At 42.3% G+C, this 17,046-nt stretch overlaps 2 protein-coding genes across 4 annotated transcripts; one reads left to right on the plus strand and one right to left on the minus strand.

The window, feature by feature from the left end:
* Positions 1-1,128: 1,128 nt before the first annotated feature.
* On the plus strand, positions 1,129-9,426 carry rogdi (rogdi atypical leucine zipper). The gene is made up of 11 exons (XM_068596152.1): positions 1,129-1,309; positions 2,356-2,427; positions 2,745-2,827; positions 3,060-3,114; positions 3,220-3,300; positions 3,813-3,908; positions 4,015-4,113; positions 5,449-5,562; positions 5,649-5,698; positions 5,923-6,049; positions 6,741-9,426. Exons 1-11 carry the CDS (start codon positions 1,235-1,237, stop codon positions 6,780-6,782), a joined length of 894 nt encoding a protein of 297 aa, XP_068452253.1. The 5' UTR covers positions 1,129-1,234; the 3' UTR covers positions 6,783-9,426.
* Positions 9,427-9,934: 508 nt separating this feature from the next.
* On the minus strand, positions 9,935-14,513 carry smim22 (small integral membrane protein 22). 3 transcript variants are annotated; one of them, XM_068596156.1, is made up of 4 exons: positions 14,448-14,513; positions 12,528-12,663; positions 11,180-11,253; positions 9,935-10,324 (listed from the first exon to the last, which is right to left on the minus strand). In XM_068596156.1, the coding sequence occupies exons 2-4, from the start codon at positions 12,646-12,648 to the stop codon at positions 10,241-10,243; spliced, it is 279 nt and encodes a 92-aa protein (XP_068452257.1). In that variant the 5' UTR covers positions 12,649-12,663; positions 14,448-14,513; the 3' UTR covers positions 9,935-10,240. The 3 variants fall into 3 exon arrangements, with proteins under 3 accessions (XP_068452257.1, XP_068452258.1, XP_068452256.1); XM_068596157.1 differs by having other exon boundaries at positions 11,186-11,253; positions 14,400-14,495; XM_068596155.1 differs by having other exon boundaries at positions 14,400-14,495.
* Between the last annotated feature and the right edge of the window lie 2,533 nt (positions 14,514-17,046).

Raw genomic sequence — 17,046 nt, forward strand, 5'->3', positions numbered from 1 at the left:
TGGGGAGGGGAGGAAGGTGGCCGGGCAGTGTGTATTGATGGTGATGAGGCATGTCACCCAGCAACAGTGAAGGTCACTATTGTGTTTTAATGGAGCTCTATGGCTCAGAGGAAGAAGATCAATCCGGCTGAGACACGCACGCACACCTTGTATTTCTTTGTTTTGTAGGATTTATTTACTTTTATAAAATGTAAACCTCCAGGTTTATTGAGCTTTATTTGTTACTGTAAATGTTACAGGCCTGTCAGGTCATCATGATGTACTTGGTCTGAGAATGTGGACATGAAGTCGGTCAAATGATTCCAGTGGAGTCTTATGTATGTATCTTTCATTATCAGTGTGCAAGTTGAAGCAGCTACAATGATTTCTATCTTTGTGTAAGAAAACCTAAAACATGGTGGAAAGCGTGTTCTAAACTGCTGTTAAGCTTCGCAGGGAAAGCCCCGCGCAGTACGTTTAGACAAAAAGACCGAAATATGCTGAGATTTCTCGAACATGTTATTAGCCGTAGTAAACAATACGGATGCTTTTGTTGACTTGTTGACATGTATGAGGCATAGTAGTGGGTGTGTTGAACGGGAAGACAAACTCTGAACTGCTTAGTTAGAAATAAAGTGGTTTAACATGTTCGATGTCACCTGAACGCTGCATAATGCCATCTGTTTGTGTGACGCAGGGCGGAAGTTGTGTTTCCAAATAAGGACTAGTGGGTGGGGCCAGTTTAATAACGAACGTGTGACCAGCCTAATGCTGCATTCAAGGGATTCTTGTAAAGACCAAAATAAAATAATTGGTTTTGTCGGGATTAATAACTAATCGCATCTGTTAGCATCCATGTATTTGTTTGGGGGATAGTTTCACCACATGTACCACGCGACTGTTTGACACAGTGGCGGGATGAAAATGATTAATTGCACGTACAGAATGACGAATGCTTGAAATTAAAGACTAACACAGCTGAAAACTTACACTGCTGAAAATACATTACGTGATGCTGACGAGATCCGAGTCCCTTAAGTTGTGCATGTCTTTTGATCCAAAGGTTCGTTTTGACATTTCTATTTTTGCCGCTAATTTTAGTCGTTCACGTAAACGCTTTGGTCATTTCCGACTGCACTTGAAGGCAACATAGCCGCCGCTAAGCCAGCAGGTAGTAAAAGACCCTCGTCCCAAGGAGAGGACCGTGTTATTAAGGCGTTCTTCGTGTGTCTATGTGTGTCCGTGTCCTCGCAACATGCTCAACCCGCAGAGGTCTCTGTCTGAGCTGCCCAAGATGTCCGCTGCCAGTCAAGTGGAAAGAGCCGTGTTGGTAAGCTGCACTGCGAGGAAGACACGGCGCGGTTTGGGCTCCGCGGCTAGTTGCTCCGCTTATTGTTGATGTGTGTCGGCATTAGTAGTTGACGGTTTAAGGCTGTAGCTGTCTGCACGCCAGTAACGCAGCAGCTACTGGAGCTGCTGGGCTGCTGAGCGGGACCGCGCAGGTGGACAGGGCTCGCGCTGTCACAGTCGTTCTGTGAGGATGTCAACAATTAGTACGGCAACGCAGCAGCATGTAGTGATCGGTGCAAATGATCACGTATCCGATCACCAGCTGAACTCAGTGCGCCAGTGAGCGCTTCATTAAAGCCCACCGGCTCTAAAGGGCCTGTATTGATGGCCGTCCCACGCGACAGTGTCATCAGAACAACACGAGAAGCTGTGGTGAACACTCAGCTCAACCTCTGATGACTGGTATAAAAACACGACAGTGTCTACTGGGATCACGGGACCGAAGAAGAACCAGTGGTCTGGTGGAAGAGCTGTCAAACACGTGACGACATCAAGCGCATTTTTCCATTCCTTGGAATAGGATCATTAGGGACCAAAGGTTGACATTAGTCATGATAAATTGTCTGAATTTGCGTTCTGCCAAGTATTTTATGACGTCCATGTATGTTTCCCTTAATGTCTGGTCATCTAGACAGACAACAACAACCTATATTAGACATATGGGCATTGCTTTATTATGCTTCCATTATAACATTATTCGCCCACTTACATAATATCTTTTCATGAATTCATTTGTATTTCTGATGTATTGCTAGAACAACTCGACCAACATCTCACATTCATCAGGTTCCCAGCTTTCAGGTGATGGAAACTACTACCATTTGGCTTCTACTGTTTAAGCTAAAGTCTTTGTTGTTATCAGTGCTCAGCTGTGAGAGATTTGTAAAGACTGAGCAAAGAACACCTGATGGGTGGAAAGGGAATGAATAGATGTGTGTGTATATGAACACAGCAATCAGCGCAGGAATGTGTGTGAGTTCCATTGTATTATTATGTTGTAAATGTTTGTTTTGCCCCTTTTCTCAGGAGGAGGAATTCAACTGGCTGCTAAAAGAAGAAGTACACTCTGTTTTAAAGCAGCTCCAGGATGTCCTCAAGGTAAATGTCAAGCTTGTATGTAAACACTGTAAAAAGCGCAGGGAGATGTGGTTGGGATCATGAGCACAGGCCATTCCACCAATCCTACACATGCAGGTCTGTTTGCTTGTATTGGGTAGGACGACTTAGTCGGTGAAAACAGTTGTCTGAGGCCATCTGTGGGTCTGGAGGGTCTTTACATTCATAACAGAAATCACACTTCACAAAGAGATGGCAGGGATGACTTTGATCTTGTCACCGAGCATGAAACTAGTGGAAGTTGACAAATAATTGATTGAGATTTGATTTATATTGTGCTTCTGCTCTACCATCAACAGGAGGCATCTAGACGCTTCTCCATGCCGGCGCCAGGCCTAGAGAGTCAGCAGAAACAGGAAAACTTCATCCTCGGCAGCTCAACGTAAAGCTCTGAGCATTTTTATTACAAGTGTCACTCTTCATGGTGTACATTTAGTATAACATAAATGAAATACATTGGATAACGTGTCTTAAGTGAAATAAATAGGTCCTGTCAAATTCTTCTTCCTGTGGAGGAAGTGGCTGTATAGTTTGAAATATGCTGAGGCACTGAATGGATGTCTTGATTCTTGATTGGTGCTGTTGAACTCAAAATGCGGTGTGTTGTTTTGCAGCATGGATCAAGTGAAGGGAGTCCTGACTCTGCAGGGAGAGGCTCTGACTCAGGCTGTGAGTTTGTCTACTTGTCATTGCGTCTGTATTTCCCTAATGTGAAAATGAGACATTGGTTCAAGCTAATTGTGTGTGCTGGTAATGTTTTGCTTTTCTTAACAGGACATAAACCTGAAGGTTGCTAAGAGCAGCCAAGTGTTGCATTTTCAGTTCAGAGAGGACAAGATGTGGAAACTGCAGCAGGTACAGTATGTTAGTGGTTAATGCTGAAAGAACGCTCGTCCTACAAATCCAAGGGCTGTTTCTTAGGCTCAGACCTGATATGAAGTCATACTTTAATTACTTACACTGCCAGAGGGTGAGATGAAAAGGTGCTGCAAACTGATTCTCTGGGTCAAAAAGCTTTTTTAATTTAAAAATCCAATAATTTGTAAACCATCAGATTCATTAAGTGCTAGTTGGGCCACCCATTAAAGCTGAGCTTAGGTAAGGTCAGGATTTAAAGGTCAGCATTTAAAGGTCAGCATTTAAAGGTCAGCTTAGAGAGTCAGTATAACCTGATACCTACTGAAGGTCCTGATGATTCGGCAAAACATCATATAACATGAAAACTGGGAATGCTAACCCAACTTTTTTCACTTTTCACCATGTACATTGATAACGGATGTGTTCTACAGTCTCAATATACTTTCTTATCTTGACTTTGCAAATTGTATTAATACTCCTGACAATCTATTGTCTGATTCATCCTTCAGATTCAAGATGCCAGGAACCATGTGAACCAGGCCCTCCAGCTGCTTGGAAGCCATGATGAGAGCTACCACTTCAAGACCGGGGCTGAGGTTAATAAGGTGTGTCCTCATGGCAAGGTGTGTCCTCATGCCCTGTTCCAGCCAGTACTGAGCTGGCTGGAACTTTGTTGGTGAACCTCGCCTCATGTTTCTGTTACTGCCGTAGCTCATGGATGCTGTGATGCTCCAGCTGACGAGAGCACGGAACCGCCTCACCACCCCGGCCTCCATGACGCTGCCTGAGCTGGCCACTAGTGGTCTAATGGTAAAGGAAACACAAACACAAACACACACACACACACACACACACACACACACACACACAGACTCACACTCACACTGTTTTAACACATTTAGGGCAAGAGCAGTGTCTAGAGTATGACTGTTCTGATATAATCTGCCAATATATATATATTTTTAACGAACATATTTGATGAAAATTTCTGTTCGTGAACAATGCTGCCGACATTCACTGTGTGGCTAAACGTATGTGGACCCCATACTTCCAATGAAGAGAACATCTTGATAATATTATAATGCTATTGGAGAGCAGTCATCCAAATCACTGGGTCAACACCTACAGGTGAGTCACGGGTGAATTAACAGAGTCTTAAAATCTCTTATTTGACATTTATATCTGCAGCTCACCTTTGAGTCACATGAGGGATCCTGAATGTTTGTATACTTCTGATAATTGAAACCTACTTCTAACATTAAACATAATACGGAAGGCTAAAATACATTCTGAATGTTTTACAGAGGAGAAGAGAAATGAGTTTAAGTCCACCTAAATGCTTTTATTTGGCCTCTTTTATTAATATTTCACATTAAAATAAGTTGTTATTAATCAAACAAAATGGCCTCTATCAAGAACTCTCAATGCGTCTCAATGTATTACATACTCAATAATGTTCTATATTACTGCACATGGCTTATTTTTTCATCTATTATTAAAGAAAGTCAGACAGATCTGAACTGCCTTTTTTTTCTCTCAAACGCTGTCATTTAAAAAACTACATCTGCAGCAGACCAAAATCTGTGTGAGCAACGTTAGTACGTACATTCACATTACAAAAACTAAACATGAATCCTTCTGTAGTGCACGACCAGGTGGTTCCCAACCTTTTTTCCGTGAAGACCCCCCTACTTGTATCTAACAAAAGCTGTTAATGTCATCGACCTACAGACATTACACATCCTCAATTAAAAAATGTGATTTGGTGTACTCAATTTTTTTTATTAATCAACTTTCTTTAAGAAACTTATCAGTTTTATCGCCATAAATAAAGTGATGGTGCCTTGATGGATTTTACTTTTGGACTTTACAACGTTCTGTTATTGAGTTGAAAACGTCACACAGGACTCAGAAACAATCCTACAGCCACTGGTATCTAGAATCAACTAGAATACTGATAATATTATAGTTGCCTTTTGGGCCACAGTCACATGTTCAACCATCACATATGGGTGCATCCACATAGTACTGACATTTAACTGTTGAAAAATAAACCCATCAGTGCTCTCTGTTTACCTTCTGGTCTCGTACTGTGGCTCCATATTCCTCTGTTGACCCTTTCTGTCCGTCGCCTTCCATCTCCAGAAAATGTTCACTCCTCCCATGCCTGGGGATGTGATGGTGAACTTCTACATTAACTTAAGCAAACTGTGCCTGACCGTCTACCAGCTTCATGTGCTGCCCTCCAACACCATGAAGGTCAGACCTTTGGTTTTGCAACACTTTCTAAAGCCTGACTCGGCAGCATGTGACTGATGTTTCCATGTTTTGTCTCATCGTGGTAGAATTACAAGCCAGCTGGAAGCTCAGTGCTGCACAACCCAGGAGCAATGTTGTAAGTCCTTCCTTCCTTCTTTTAGATCTATACATGAACAAATGTAAGGAAATAATAAATCAAAATATTTATATATAGTTAATGGAAAGATAAGAATATAATTACTTATAATACTTAAATTAAGAAATGCTCTGCTGCCTTTCCAGGGATAGTCCATGTGGGACCCCATGTGTATCTCGGAGGTCCCTTTAATCTGTTTTTGCTGGGAACACTTTCCTCCACAGCGAGCTCAACAACAACCGGTTCGAGGTGAGCCATGTTCACAAGGTGGAGTGTGTGGTGCCGTGGCTCAATGATACGCTGGTTTTCTTCACCATCTCGCTGCAGCTCTGTCAGCAGCTCAAGGACAAGGTGGGTGTAGGTCCTGCAAGATGACTCTGAGCATGCATTCTCACCTGATGAATCTTAAAGTGACACGACTTCTTAAAGCTGCACTTATAGGAAATTGTATGTGTACAGATTGTAAAGCCCTCTAAAGCAAATTTGTGATTTTGCGCTATACAAAATACATTTGATTGAATTATCAATATTTTCATACACACACTCCGGACCAAATCCTCATAAGGATTGACCGACTTTTTTGTTCCTCTATGCTTGTGCACTGGAGTGAGTGAAAATAATGCCTCCTTCAATTTATTGAATAGAGAAGTCAATTGTGACACCAAAAATCAAAATTATCGCAAATTGTGATACTCTCAAAGATTCCTGGCCAAATATTTTTCTGACTAGGTGGAGACCAAACAAATCCACACATATATGACTTCATAAGATAATATTATTTCAGCTCGTCAGCTGCTGAATAGCCAAAACGAATGAACTACCTCAGCTCACTGTTGCTGTCAATCACAGTTGAGACGTGGGATTCTGCTGCAGGTGTCCAGGTGTCTGCTACTGGCCAACGCCTAGAAATGGCTGCCGATAGAGTGACTATGTAAAGGCTACTGTTGGCCTGCAATAGAGTACATTGCGAAATTAAAGATTTGACTAGTTGATTAACTCCAAATATAGCTTGCTCAGCACCTTTGTCCTCCCATCCATGCAGATATCAGTCTTCTCCAGTTTCTGGAACTACAGGCCTTTCTGATCCTCTTCCTGTCCCTGCTCCAGAGACCGGCAGACGCAAATTAACCACACAAGTGTAAGGGACATCCTGGGAAGGTTTTCATTTGTTTTACACATGTAATTATCACCTCGTCAATCAGTTTCAAGTGTTGCATGATTAGCTGAAGGAGCCAATCCAACCCTAACAGATACATGAATATTCCCAGGTGTGTGTGTGTGTGTGTGTGTGTGTGTGTGTGTGTGTGTGTGTGTGTGTGTGTGTGTGTGTGTGTGTGTGTGTGTGTGTGTGTGTGTGTGTGTGTGTGTGTGTGTGTGCGCGCGCGCGCGTGTTGCATCTCACAGCACTGACTTGAACTCCTCCATGAATTAATGTGATTGTTGCTGATTTGTTCTATGAATTTATTTTTGGATTATTTGTGTTATCATCTGTGTTGTGTGGAACACTAAGTGGTGCACTCAGGGCTGGAAGACTAAGCAGCACTAAGAGGTCACAGTAGTCGGATTTTTTTTTTTTTTTTTATGAGTTCCCTCACCAGTTTCAATGTTTCTTCCTCTTTTTACAGTCCCTTACAATATAATGGTACTTTTTTCAAAAGAGCACTCTTTTATCTTTACATGTCAAAGTCAAGTTTGCCAAGTCACTTGAGAACCCTCCTACTGCTCGTTGGTTAGGTACGTTGGAAAGTAAACATGGGAGGAAGGTCCAAGAAGCTCTTATCGGCCCAAAAGACTTTCATTTGTTCTCCAACAAGCAACTTCTAACAACAGTTGGTTTGACTAATCCCAGAATGCAGAGCTTTCCTGGCTACGGGAGCCCTTTCGGTCAAACCTGCAGAGCACATCTTGAAGTTGAGTCAGATTTGAGGTCGGTTCACATTCCTACCATAGAGGAAGTGCTTGACAAATAAATGTGTGACCGGACAACAACAGCTTTATTCAGATCGGCCACTGTTCCGTCTCACCAAGAGGGGAACGTGGAGTCTGGACTAAACTACATAGGCTTGGGTTTGGAGCCCACTCCTTTAAAATATAATGTCTGTTAGAAACGGGAAGTAAAGCCTTTGAAAGAAGTGGACATTTGCTAGAAAAGAGGTTTCCATTTGAGTTGCATTACGGAATGTGTAAGTGTTTTGGGGCCTATACTAGGAACTAAAGATCTGGATTTGACCACCATGGTAATCAGTCTTTTGTAAATTAAACCAACTTTAAGAATTATTTTGTAACATGTGCATTTCCAGTTCATCCAGCTGTTCTAGTGAAGCTGTCCAACACTGGATGGGCCCTTCTTTTGTACAATGTTCAGAACTTTAACATCTCATCAACAACTATCATCTCTGTTAAGATCTAGCGGAGTAATGTCAACCTGAGTAGAGCCTCTGTGTTCGGCAATGTTGCCGTTGTTGGTAGCACCGTTAGCGGCTAGCAGCTGGTTCAACCATAGCCTCAGTGTTGCGAAGAGAGGGCAAAAAGTTTTATGAAGGGGCGCAAAAGACTGTGATCATTTAACACAAACTGGTTGATGACAGACGACACTGTTGTGTTCGTTTATTCTCCGACCCAACAGTGTTTGTGGACCATTCCTATATTCAACTTTCCAGAGACACTTTTATGTGGACCAGCGTTAGAGTTCTCATTCGACACTTAACACGGGGGAAATCCATTAAAGTATGTGAGGGTTCAGACCTTACGCCATGTTTTCGTCACATGACATGGGTACAGAGATCCAAGATGGATGTATTACTGCACGGTCGCGTTAGAAAATACTAATTTTGTGAATTTTCAGTAAAACACAATATATACATTCAATTTTGGTTTTATGATATTGAACAGTGTTTTTAGGCCTGTATGTTATTTAAAGGGCCAGCGTCTGTTATTTAAAGGGCCAGTGTGTGGGATTGTGCGTGGAGGGTGTGAATAACATTTCAAATAGCATTCAACTAAATATTCATTGCGCTCACTCCTCCCTTTCCTAATGTGTAGAAGAACTTTGGTGGCCTTGAAGAAACATAAAAACATGAAAGTCTTTTTAAAGCCAGTGTTTGGTGTGTCTGTTCAGGGCTACCATAGAAACATGGTGGACACTGTGAAGGACTTATTCTAAGCAAGTAGAAACACAGCGATTCTTAGTTTCAGATAATTATACACTAATGAAAACATATTTTTGCAGATTGTATTCTACTTCTGCTCATATATTCACAAAGATCCTACACACTGGCCCTTTAAGTGCCAAGTTGGCTGTATCCCAGTCGTAATTACAACTTGGATGTTGATGTGAAAGCTACTTCCAAGTTGGGAACTCTGACAGGACCTTCAGGGGCATGAGTGTGGATGTTGGAGCTGGGCTGCTACTGCTATTTTGTTATTGTTTATTGCTCCATTAGGTGTAAATGACTTAGCTCACATTCCCTGTCCATTGCTGAATGGATGTGACTAAATAATAATCTTCTTGTCATGTCTACTGAATTCATATTTGTCTGCTCTATGTTTATATTTATGTGACACGTTTTGCACATATGTTGTTGATTCCCTGTGAACCAAACACTTCTCCGATCATGAACAAATTACTTAATTCCAGTAAGTGTTAACCTATTTAGAAAAGCTGCCTCTCATATATAAATGTGGAAATTATTTATCTGATATCTGTGCAATAAAGAAATTCTCAACAATAGGCCGTCTCTGTTGACCTTTGCCGAAGGAAACTCCATGTAACAATGTGCCATGAGACTTTTTCAGTGTCCGAAGAGCAATATGGTTTCTCACATATTCAAGAACATGCAGATGTTTAAACCTAGTAAGTCCTTATTATGCAGAAGAAGTGCTCCTGTGACCCGTATAGTATCTCTCTTATTATTATAGGGTAAAAAAAAATAATGCATTAACACATAAGTAAAGCAGCTGGACAAGCTGAAAACTCCAAAAGGATGCATTTCTTCAGGTCAGTGTGCGAGCGGTAGTGACACCACTGCCACCTCTGTGCACACCAACATGCTGCTGGCTTGGCATGGAGGTTTTGTCTGGGGAGTGAACAGAACAGTGAGTGATCACGTTTTAAAGTGGTGATCTGTATGTTTTACTGAAGGAGAGGATGATTACAGCCCTGGGTCGTGTCTTTGTGTCTGTTTGCGTTGACTAGCACTCCATAAATGAACGTGGAACAATAAATAATACATCAAATAGTTATTACATAATAGTTACAAACTTTATTACTTTCATGTTTATGTCTAAATAAAAACCTTCTACAAACAAAATAGCAGGAAGTGAAATTCACATCAACAGAGTGTTTCCAGCTCCTCTGTGGTATCCTAGCAACACACACAGTGGCAGTAAAAAGGATCACATGTGTTAGAGTTCCATAAACAGGGAGCAAAGGACTCGTGAACAATGATTAATTCTGTGTGTAAGTGGACTAAATCTGCTGACTGGTGAGAGTAAAATCAAAGCTTTGGCACAAAAGTCAAAATAAAGGTTCTGCTTCCAGCGTCATCGACCTTCACGACCTGGATTGCAGTGCCGGTTGCAGGGCTCCAGAGCCATGTTCTCTACGCCGACCTTCCGTCTGTGGCGCTGTGAGGAAACACAAAGCTCTGTCTTTACCATTTCGGCTATTGGTCTGCATTCAGGATACCAGGAACACGTCCAGTATCCTCCACACAGTTGGAATGAGAAGGATGAGTCTGAATGTTCAAGGTAAACTCAACAGCTCATTACAGTCGAAATGTCTAAAATACTGATTCTTCTATCACACCCTCATGCCCTACTCCCTATTCAAAAGTCGCAAACTCAGTGGCTCACTCTTTAGTGAGCAATTGTACAACTGGAATCTATAAAAAGCATCACATTGCATTGAGGGGTTGTTAGCAAAAAGCAGTGCATGCCATGGACTTCAACTGTTGTGTGTGTGGACTTTCCTTCAGTTATCTCCTGTATGCGCGTGCGTGCGTGCGTGCGTGCGTGCGTGCGTGCGTGCGTGCGTGCGTGCGTGCGTGCGTGCGTGCGTGCGTGCGTGCGTGCGTGCGTGCGTGCGTGCGTGCGTGCGTGCGTGCGTGCGTGCGTGCGTGCGTGCGTGCGTGCGTGCGTGCGTGCGTGCGTGCGTGCGTGCGTGCGTGCGTGCGTGCGTGCGTGCGTGCGTGCGTGCGTGCGTGCGTGCGTGCGTGCGTGCGTGCGTGCGTGCGTGCGTGCGTGCGTGCGTGCGTGCGTGCGTGCGTGCGTGCGTGCGTGCGTGCGTGCGTGCGTGCGTGCGTGCGTGCGTGCGTGCGTGCGTGCGTGCGTGCGTGCGTGCGTGCGTGCGTGCGTGCGTGCGTGCGTGCGTGCGTGCGTGCGTGCGTGCGTGCGTGCGTGCGTGCGTGCGTGCGTGCGTGCGTGCGTGCGTGCGTGCGTGCGTGCGTGCGTGCGTGCGTGCGTGCGTGCGTTTACCTTCACCTTCACCTTCACCTTCCCGTCATCCCAGCAGCAGCAGTGGATGAGGACCAGGAGGACCAGCAGCAGAATCACACCTGAAAGCACACAGTGAGCAGACAGCACGTCATCAGGGTTCAGCGATCACAGCCGGACCATCACATCATGCTCCATCTGCAGTGAAACCCACATTCATAGAATTTAAGGGGTTTGATTGGTTCCTACATCTAATAAGTGTCTACGGTAGACGGCTGTGTCTAGCGTGCAGTGCTTCAGCATGCTGTGTTTATTGTACAAGCTGTAGGCAGCTAGTATTATAGATATAAATAGCAATGATGGCGACAATAGTGGAAACCCTAAGCCAAAGATTTTCACAAAAAATAAATGCTTCATATCTCCAAAACCTGAACAACCAAAACTAAAATAGTAAGTCAGTGAACAAAAAAATAATAAATACAAGTATTGAAAGTTTGTCATAACTTAAAGAAATGTTAAAAAAAAAGATGTTTGAAGAAATAATGACACTGTCAATTTCATAGGATTTGACATATGCTGATTTTTATGAGCAGGGAGCAAAGGTGTAGGTAGCTGATGTCATCATGAGCATACAACTTGGAAAAAGAAGAAATGCTCAAGCTGATATATTTTCGTGGTTTCTACTGAATAAAGCACAGCTAATGTCTTTCTGTAAGTTTAACTCAAGCCCTGCAGCTGGACTCACAGCACAGTCAAATGAACGAGATGAGCAAAGGACAGAGAGAAGCGAATGTTTTATACTCTGCAGACAAGTACACAGTCTCTTCCCCTGGTGCAAAACTGCATCTTCTCCTGTTCTGTTCTGCTCATTTTGGAAAGCACTAAAGCTGGTTGTCGTCACAGAGAATGCAGAAGAGGAATTTTCATGATAGTGTAATTTTAGATTGATTTGAACATGAATATGCAAACAACGCAAATTGAACCATGTTACCATTTGGTTACATGTGAAACATGACATTTTTAAAAACGTGCACGGCCTTTTGTTGCCGTTTCCCTCAGATGAAAATCAGTCGTCTCTTGATGCTTTCACACTGAATGTAGTACAAAAACCTTTAAACTTTCCAGTGGTGGATAACTAACTGCTGTAGGCAGACTGTGGCACAACTGTGACGCTGTGAGGAAGTCCCTGAGAAGTCAGCTCAGACTTCTGTTTGCATCTTGGACAGGTGGTGAGGAGATGATCCAGGGATTCAATGTACACTTCCTGTGGCTTTCTGTTCATTTTATATTTCATATTTGGGTTCAGTACAAATAAATAAATATAAAAATGGACTCTGATGCTGTTTTCTAGAAGTCATCAGAACGTCTTACATCGGTTTCTTTCACCTTCACTTACCGATGAAGATGAAGAAGACTGTAAAAGAGACGATGTCCCAGTCAGACTGGAATAAGTCATCTCTGGAAACCACATGGGTGAACTGATTCTCTAACTCCTGCTGAAGGTGTTTGTTCTCCATCGCTCTCTGATGTCACTGCAGCATAAAAAAAAAACAATAAATCCAATATAAAATCATATGGGAATAGGTACTGAGAGTTGTGAGAACAATACAACTTGATAGTGGATTGAACCTTCAGAACAGGGCCCTATTTCTCGTACGTCGTTCAACAAAGTTGCGCAAATGTCCTGTTATCCAGCTTAAATTACCGCGATGATTGGCTAACTCCGTTTCTCAAAGGGTGATCAGCAGTAAGACGGTCTAGTTTGTTCGAGCCAGACTTTAGTCATCTGGATAATTGCGTGTGCACGCTCGTCTTCAAAAGGGGGAGGAGTCAAGCACAGATTTTATGATCTTCAAACACGACAATGGCAAATAAACTGAGAGAAAGAGCGTATCTTTTCTCCATGGAGGAGCAGGAGATGATCGTGACTACATCTGATGCATTCAAGCCCATAATCGTGGCAAAGTCTAATGGTGTGTTCACATTCAAACAGTAGCGAATATTCACAACACTTCCTGTTGTGAATGGAGCATAACGCCGCCTCAGCTGGTCGGGCTAGAGCAGGGTGTCAAACATACGGATCACGGGCCAGATCCGGCACGCCAGGGGGGTCCAGTTTTTTTTTTTTAAATCAAACTTAGCAGAGCTGGGATTCAAACCTCTGATCCTCTTATTATAAGATAGACATGCAAACCATTGATCCACAGTCACAATTGATGTGAGTATTGATATTATTGTGTTGGAAGTCGTTGAACATGGATCACATCATGAAAGTGGCGTCACAAACGTGGCGTCACAAACGTGTCACAAAGGGAGGGAATCTGCAGAGCAGAGCCAGACAGATAAACAGAGGGCCGATGTCTGAATTTTTGGTCTTTATGTTTCTAGTTAATTGTTGAAATACATTAAAAATAGGGTTTATTAGCCAAAAACCTTCACCAATGATTCAAACATGGAGAACTATTGTCGTTATTTATGCTTATTATGCTGTGATTTTACGGGTCTGGCCCACTTGAGATCAAAATGGGCAGCATGTGGCCCCTTCACTAAAATGAGTTTGACACCCCTGAGCTAGAGAGTCACATAAGCATTGCAAAATGTATGTAATATATAAGTAAATGTGTCAGTGTTGGGAAAATGGCTAAGTTGAAGTGCCTCATCACTGTAAATAAATTAGTTCTGTCGGCAGAATCGCGTTCGTACTGGAAGTCATCACAATGTTAGAACGGATCTCAACTATCTGGAAGAACTCTCTCCCAATGAATCGCTACTCTAATTATTATTGCTCCTTCCTCAATTGGATCTCTAAGGAAGGGACATGACGTTTTTGTCGGCTGGGGTGGCCAGCTTATCTCGTGAATTTCAGTTAGCCTGCGCGGGTGTAGCTTTACATTTTTTGTCTTTGTTGCTATGGTGATTTTTCTAAACTTGCTTCGAGGAACCGAAAAGCCTGACCTACGTCATCTTATCCTGAAAATTAGCCCGCTAACTCAGTATGCCAGGTACGAGGAATAGGGCCCAGAGATCAGTAATGAGGGCAGTATCAACATAGAAGACAGCTGGATGTCCAACAGTCTGATGCTCCAATCACTCCAATACATCACTGCATTATGTTGCTAGGCGGACTCACTAGACGTTATAGTTTAGTACTTCATTCTACGGAAGCTTTTAAAGATGAAATTTGACAAAACGAACAATATTTCCCAGTACAATGAGTCTAAAAGCATTCGTGAGTTATTTAGATGCAAATATACAGCTGCTTTCTTACCTGTCGCGTGACTCGTTTATTTTCTTCCCGGTCCGAAAGTCTACTCACCTGTCAGTCCCGCTGACGCAGCGCGTGGCTGGAGTCAGACCGCCTCCGTCCAGCAGTGTGTGTGTGCTTCCTCCTCCTCATGGAACTGAAGGTGATGAAGAGCCCGCACAGCGCGCAGCTCCATTCCAACAGGCGAGCCGTGATCCTTCACGCTGTGTAAAAGATCATTTAGCCACTTAACGTAATCAAAAAAAGGAGAGGTTCTGTTACAAATATAAATACTCATTGTAGGAGCTATTTACTCATATTATACGTTTATTTTCATTCACAAGTAATATTGTGTAATTGCTTGTTTGTTTAGGTTAGATTTAGTTGATGTATTATGATAGTTTTTTCTTTGATAGTTTACTTGTCTTTCAATGTGTTAATTGGGTGATGCTGTGGCCCGCTAGTGTATAAAAAGGAGTAGACAGGTACAGGACCGTCATGCACCTGGGCAGGCCTATGATTTTTTTTACGAGCAGCGACAGCAGCAGCAAAGTCAGCAGTAACAGCAAAGACAACAGCAATAGCAGCCGCGATAGCAGCAGCAAAGACAGCAGTAACAGCAACAACGAGAGATCAGGACGGGGTAGGCAGCATGGGGGGTTATTTTGTTCTTTTGTTTTATTGTTTTAAGTTACAATAAAACATCAGTAAAACCGGAACTCCCGCATGGACCCTGCATTCTTCTTAGCTGCGTAAATTACACACCTACGGTGCATCAGTGGCTTTTTGATTTTGGTTTATTTTTGATTCACTCAGAGTAAGTTATGCTTTTAGATTTACTGACACATCCTCTGAATTTCATCAGTCATAATTATGTAACGGAAAAAGTCTCAAATAGCTTTGGTTGTGACTTATAAATGTATTTTGTAATATAATATTGCACTTCATGCATGACCTAATATTACAAACATGTATCAGTTACCCATTTCATAACCGGTGATAATAATAAACATATCTCATAACTAATTACGTGTCGCCATAAGTGGAAATATGTTTCCTCTGGTCTGTGAATTTGCAAATTGTTTACCTCAAAGAATTATTGAATAGTGTAAAGAAACTCAGGTTGAGTACGGTAACTGTAAAATAAGTACTTATCATGCAGATTGGCTCATTTAAAACATTTTATATGATTGGATTAGTAATACTCATTCATCAACATGTAAGGTGTATTTAAATGTAGCACGCTGTGCAGGTGAAAGCAATTATAAACATTATGTATTGTTGGGTAACTTTGTTCACTCTTTAAACGTGCGTTACAGCACATTCAATGAATATGACAGGAATGATTTATATAATGAGAGCAGTAGTAGTAGTGATGAAAATGTTGCAGCTACCAAAAATAACAGCAACAGTAGATATAAAAGAATGATAATGATAGTAAAGTAATGATAGTAATGGTATTGTAAATACTAATTGCAATGCAACAAACAATAACAATGATAAAGAAGATGGAAAGAAAGCACAAAGACTCCATGAAGAAGTAGATTAATGTGTATTGAAGAGACATTAATTCATCCAGAAGGAGAGAGAGAAGGGCAATCTCAGGAGGCAGGAAATGTATAGCTATGTTATAATTGAAAAAAAAGTTATAACTATTTTATAATGTAATTGTTTTTAACAAATACACTATGTAATATAAATATTTTTCTCTATTAGCTTATTTTCTCATTGCACAGCTGCCTTCATCTGTTCCTCTGCCCCTTCAGGCCTCTGTTATGGCTTCTTAAGACCTGGTTAACAGCAATAATGTTACAATCACATTTCACTTCTCTGAGATATGTAAGATTAGCCTGATTAAAATACATGAAACCGCCTTCTCGAGACCCTAGACGTGTGATTGGTCACAAGGCCCGTGTGACCATTAACATGCGCTGTGATTGGTCAGTGAAGCTACCGTCTCAAACCGAGAACCTAGAATCTCAGGATTTACTGATGACCTCTTCCGCATAGGGGGTTATGTGCGCCTGGTAAGTGAAATGCTGATTATGTTACTGTTTTATACATTTACAGTCATATTTAATCATAAACAAGCCACAGCGCTGTTGTTGCTGCTGCACCTGGGGGTGCTGGTAGCTCTACCTGCAGCCTCTACCCACGACCTCTCCCCGCGCCAATGTGCACTGCTGTCGCTGTCGCTGCTGTGCTGCAATGTCTTGTTTGTGCACTGCAGCGGTTTTGTTATAACTAAATGTGACTGGTTGGCTGCTTCCTTGTCTCAAGTTTCCATGGACCGTGGCTGTCTGGAACTGGTCCTGCCTCGGTCACCTTGGCCCTGCTGATGCTCCTCCTCTCTACCTCTTCTTGACATGGACTGTGGTCCATGACTACTATTTATTATATGAATAATATATTTTTTTTCTTATGTAATGTGCTGTAACTCTGTTACGTTGTTTATTGTGGTCACATGACATCTATTGCTTCTGTCCACCCGGAGAGAGGGATCCTCCTCTGTTGCTCTCCCTCAGGTTTTTTTTTCCACATTTTCCTGTTAAAGGGTTTTTACTATCTTTATTTGGGGAGTTTTTCCTGATCCGATGTGAGGTCCTGGGACAGGGATGTTATGTGTAGAGATTGTAAAGCAAAATCTTGTATTTGTGATTTGGGGCTGTAC

The sequence above is a fragment of the Clinocottus analis genome, unplaced genomic scaffold, assembly GCF_023055335.1.
Source record: "Clinocottus analis isolate CAN_PGR_092001 unplaced genomic scaffold, fCliAna1.0.p SCAF_34, whole genome shotgun sequence".
NCBI lineage: Eukaryota > Metazoa > Chordata > Actinopteri > Perciformes > Cottidae > Clinocottus > Clinocottus analis.

What these genes read in the sequence shown, in the direction of transcription:
- rogdi (XM_068596152.1), top strand. Translation starts at nt 1,235, where the DNA reads ATGCTCAACCCGCAGAGGTCTCTGTCTGAGCTGCCCAAGATGTCCGCT. An exon ending in TTCATCCTCGGCAGCTCAAC is followed by an intron (nt 2,828 to 3,059) that starts GTAAAGCTCTGA and finishes GTTGTTTTGCAG; the next exon opens with CATGGATCAAGTGAAGGGAG. An exon ending in AGATGTGGAAACTGCAGCAG is followed by an intron (nt 3,301 to 3,812) that starts GTACAGTATGTT and finishes TTCATCCTTCAG; the next exon opens with ATTCAAGATGCCAGGAACCA.
- smim22 (XM_068596156.1), bottom strand. Translation starts at nt 12,648, where the DNA reads ATGGAGAACAAACACCTTCAGCAGGAGTTAGAGAATCAGTTCACCCAT. An exon ending in AGTCTTCTTCATCTTCATCG is followed by an intron (nt 11,254 to 12,527) that starts GTAAGTGAAGGT and finishes GTGTGCTTTCAG; the next exon opens with GTGTGATTCTGCTGCTGGTC. An exon ending in ACGGGAAGGTGAAGGTGAAG is followed by an intron (nt 10,325 to 11,179) that starts GTGAAGGTAAAC and finishes GTTTCCTCACAG; the next exon opens with CGCCACAGACGGAAGGTCGG.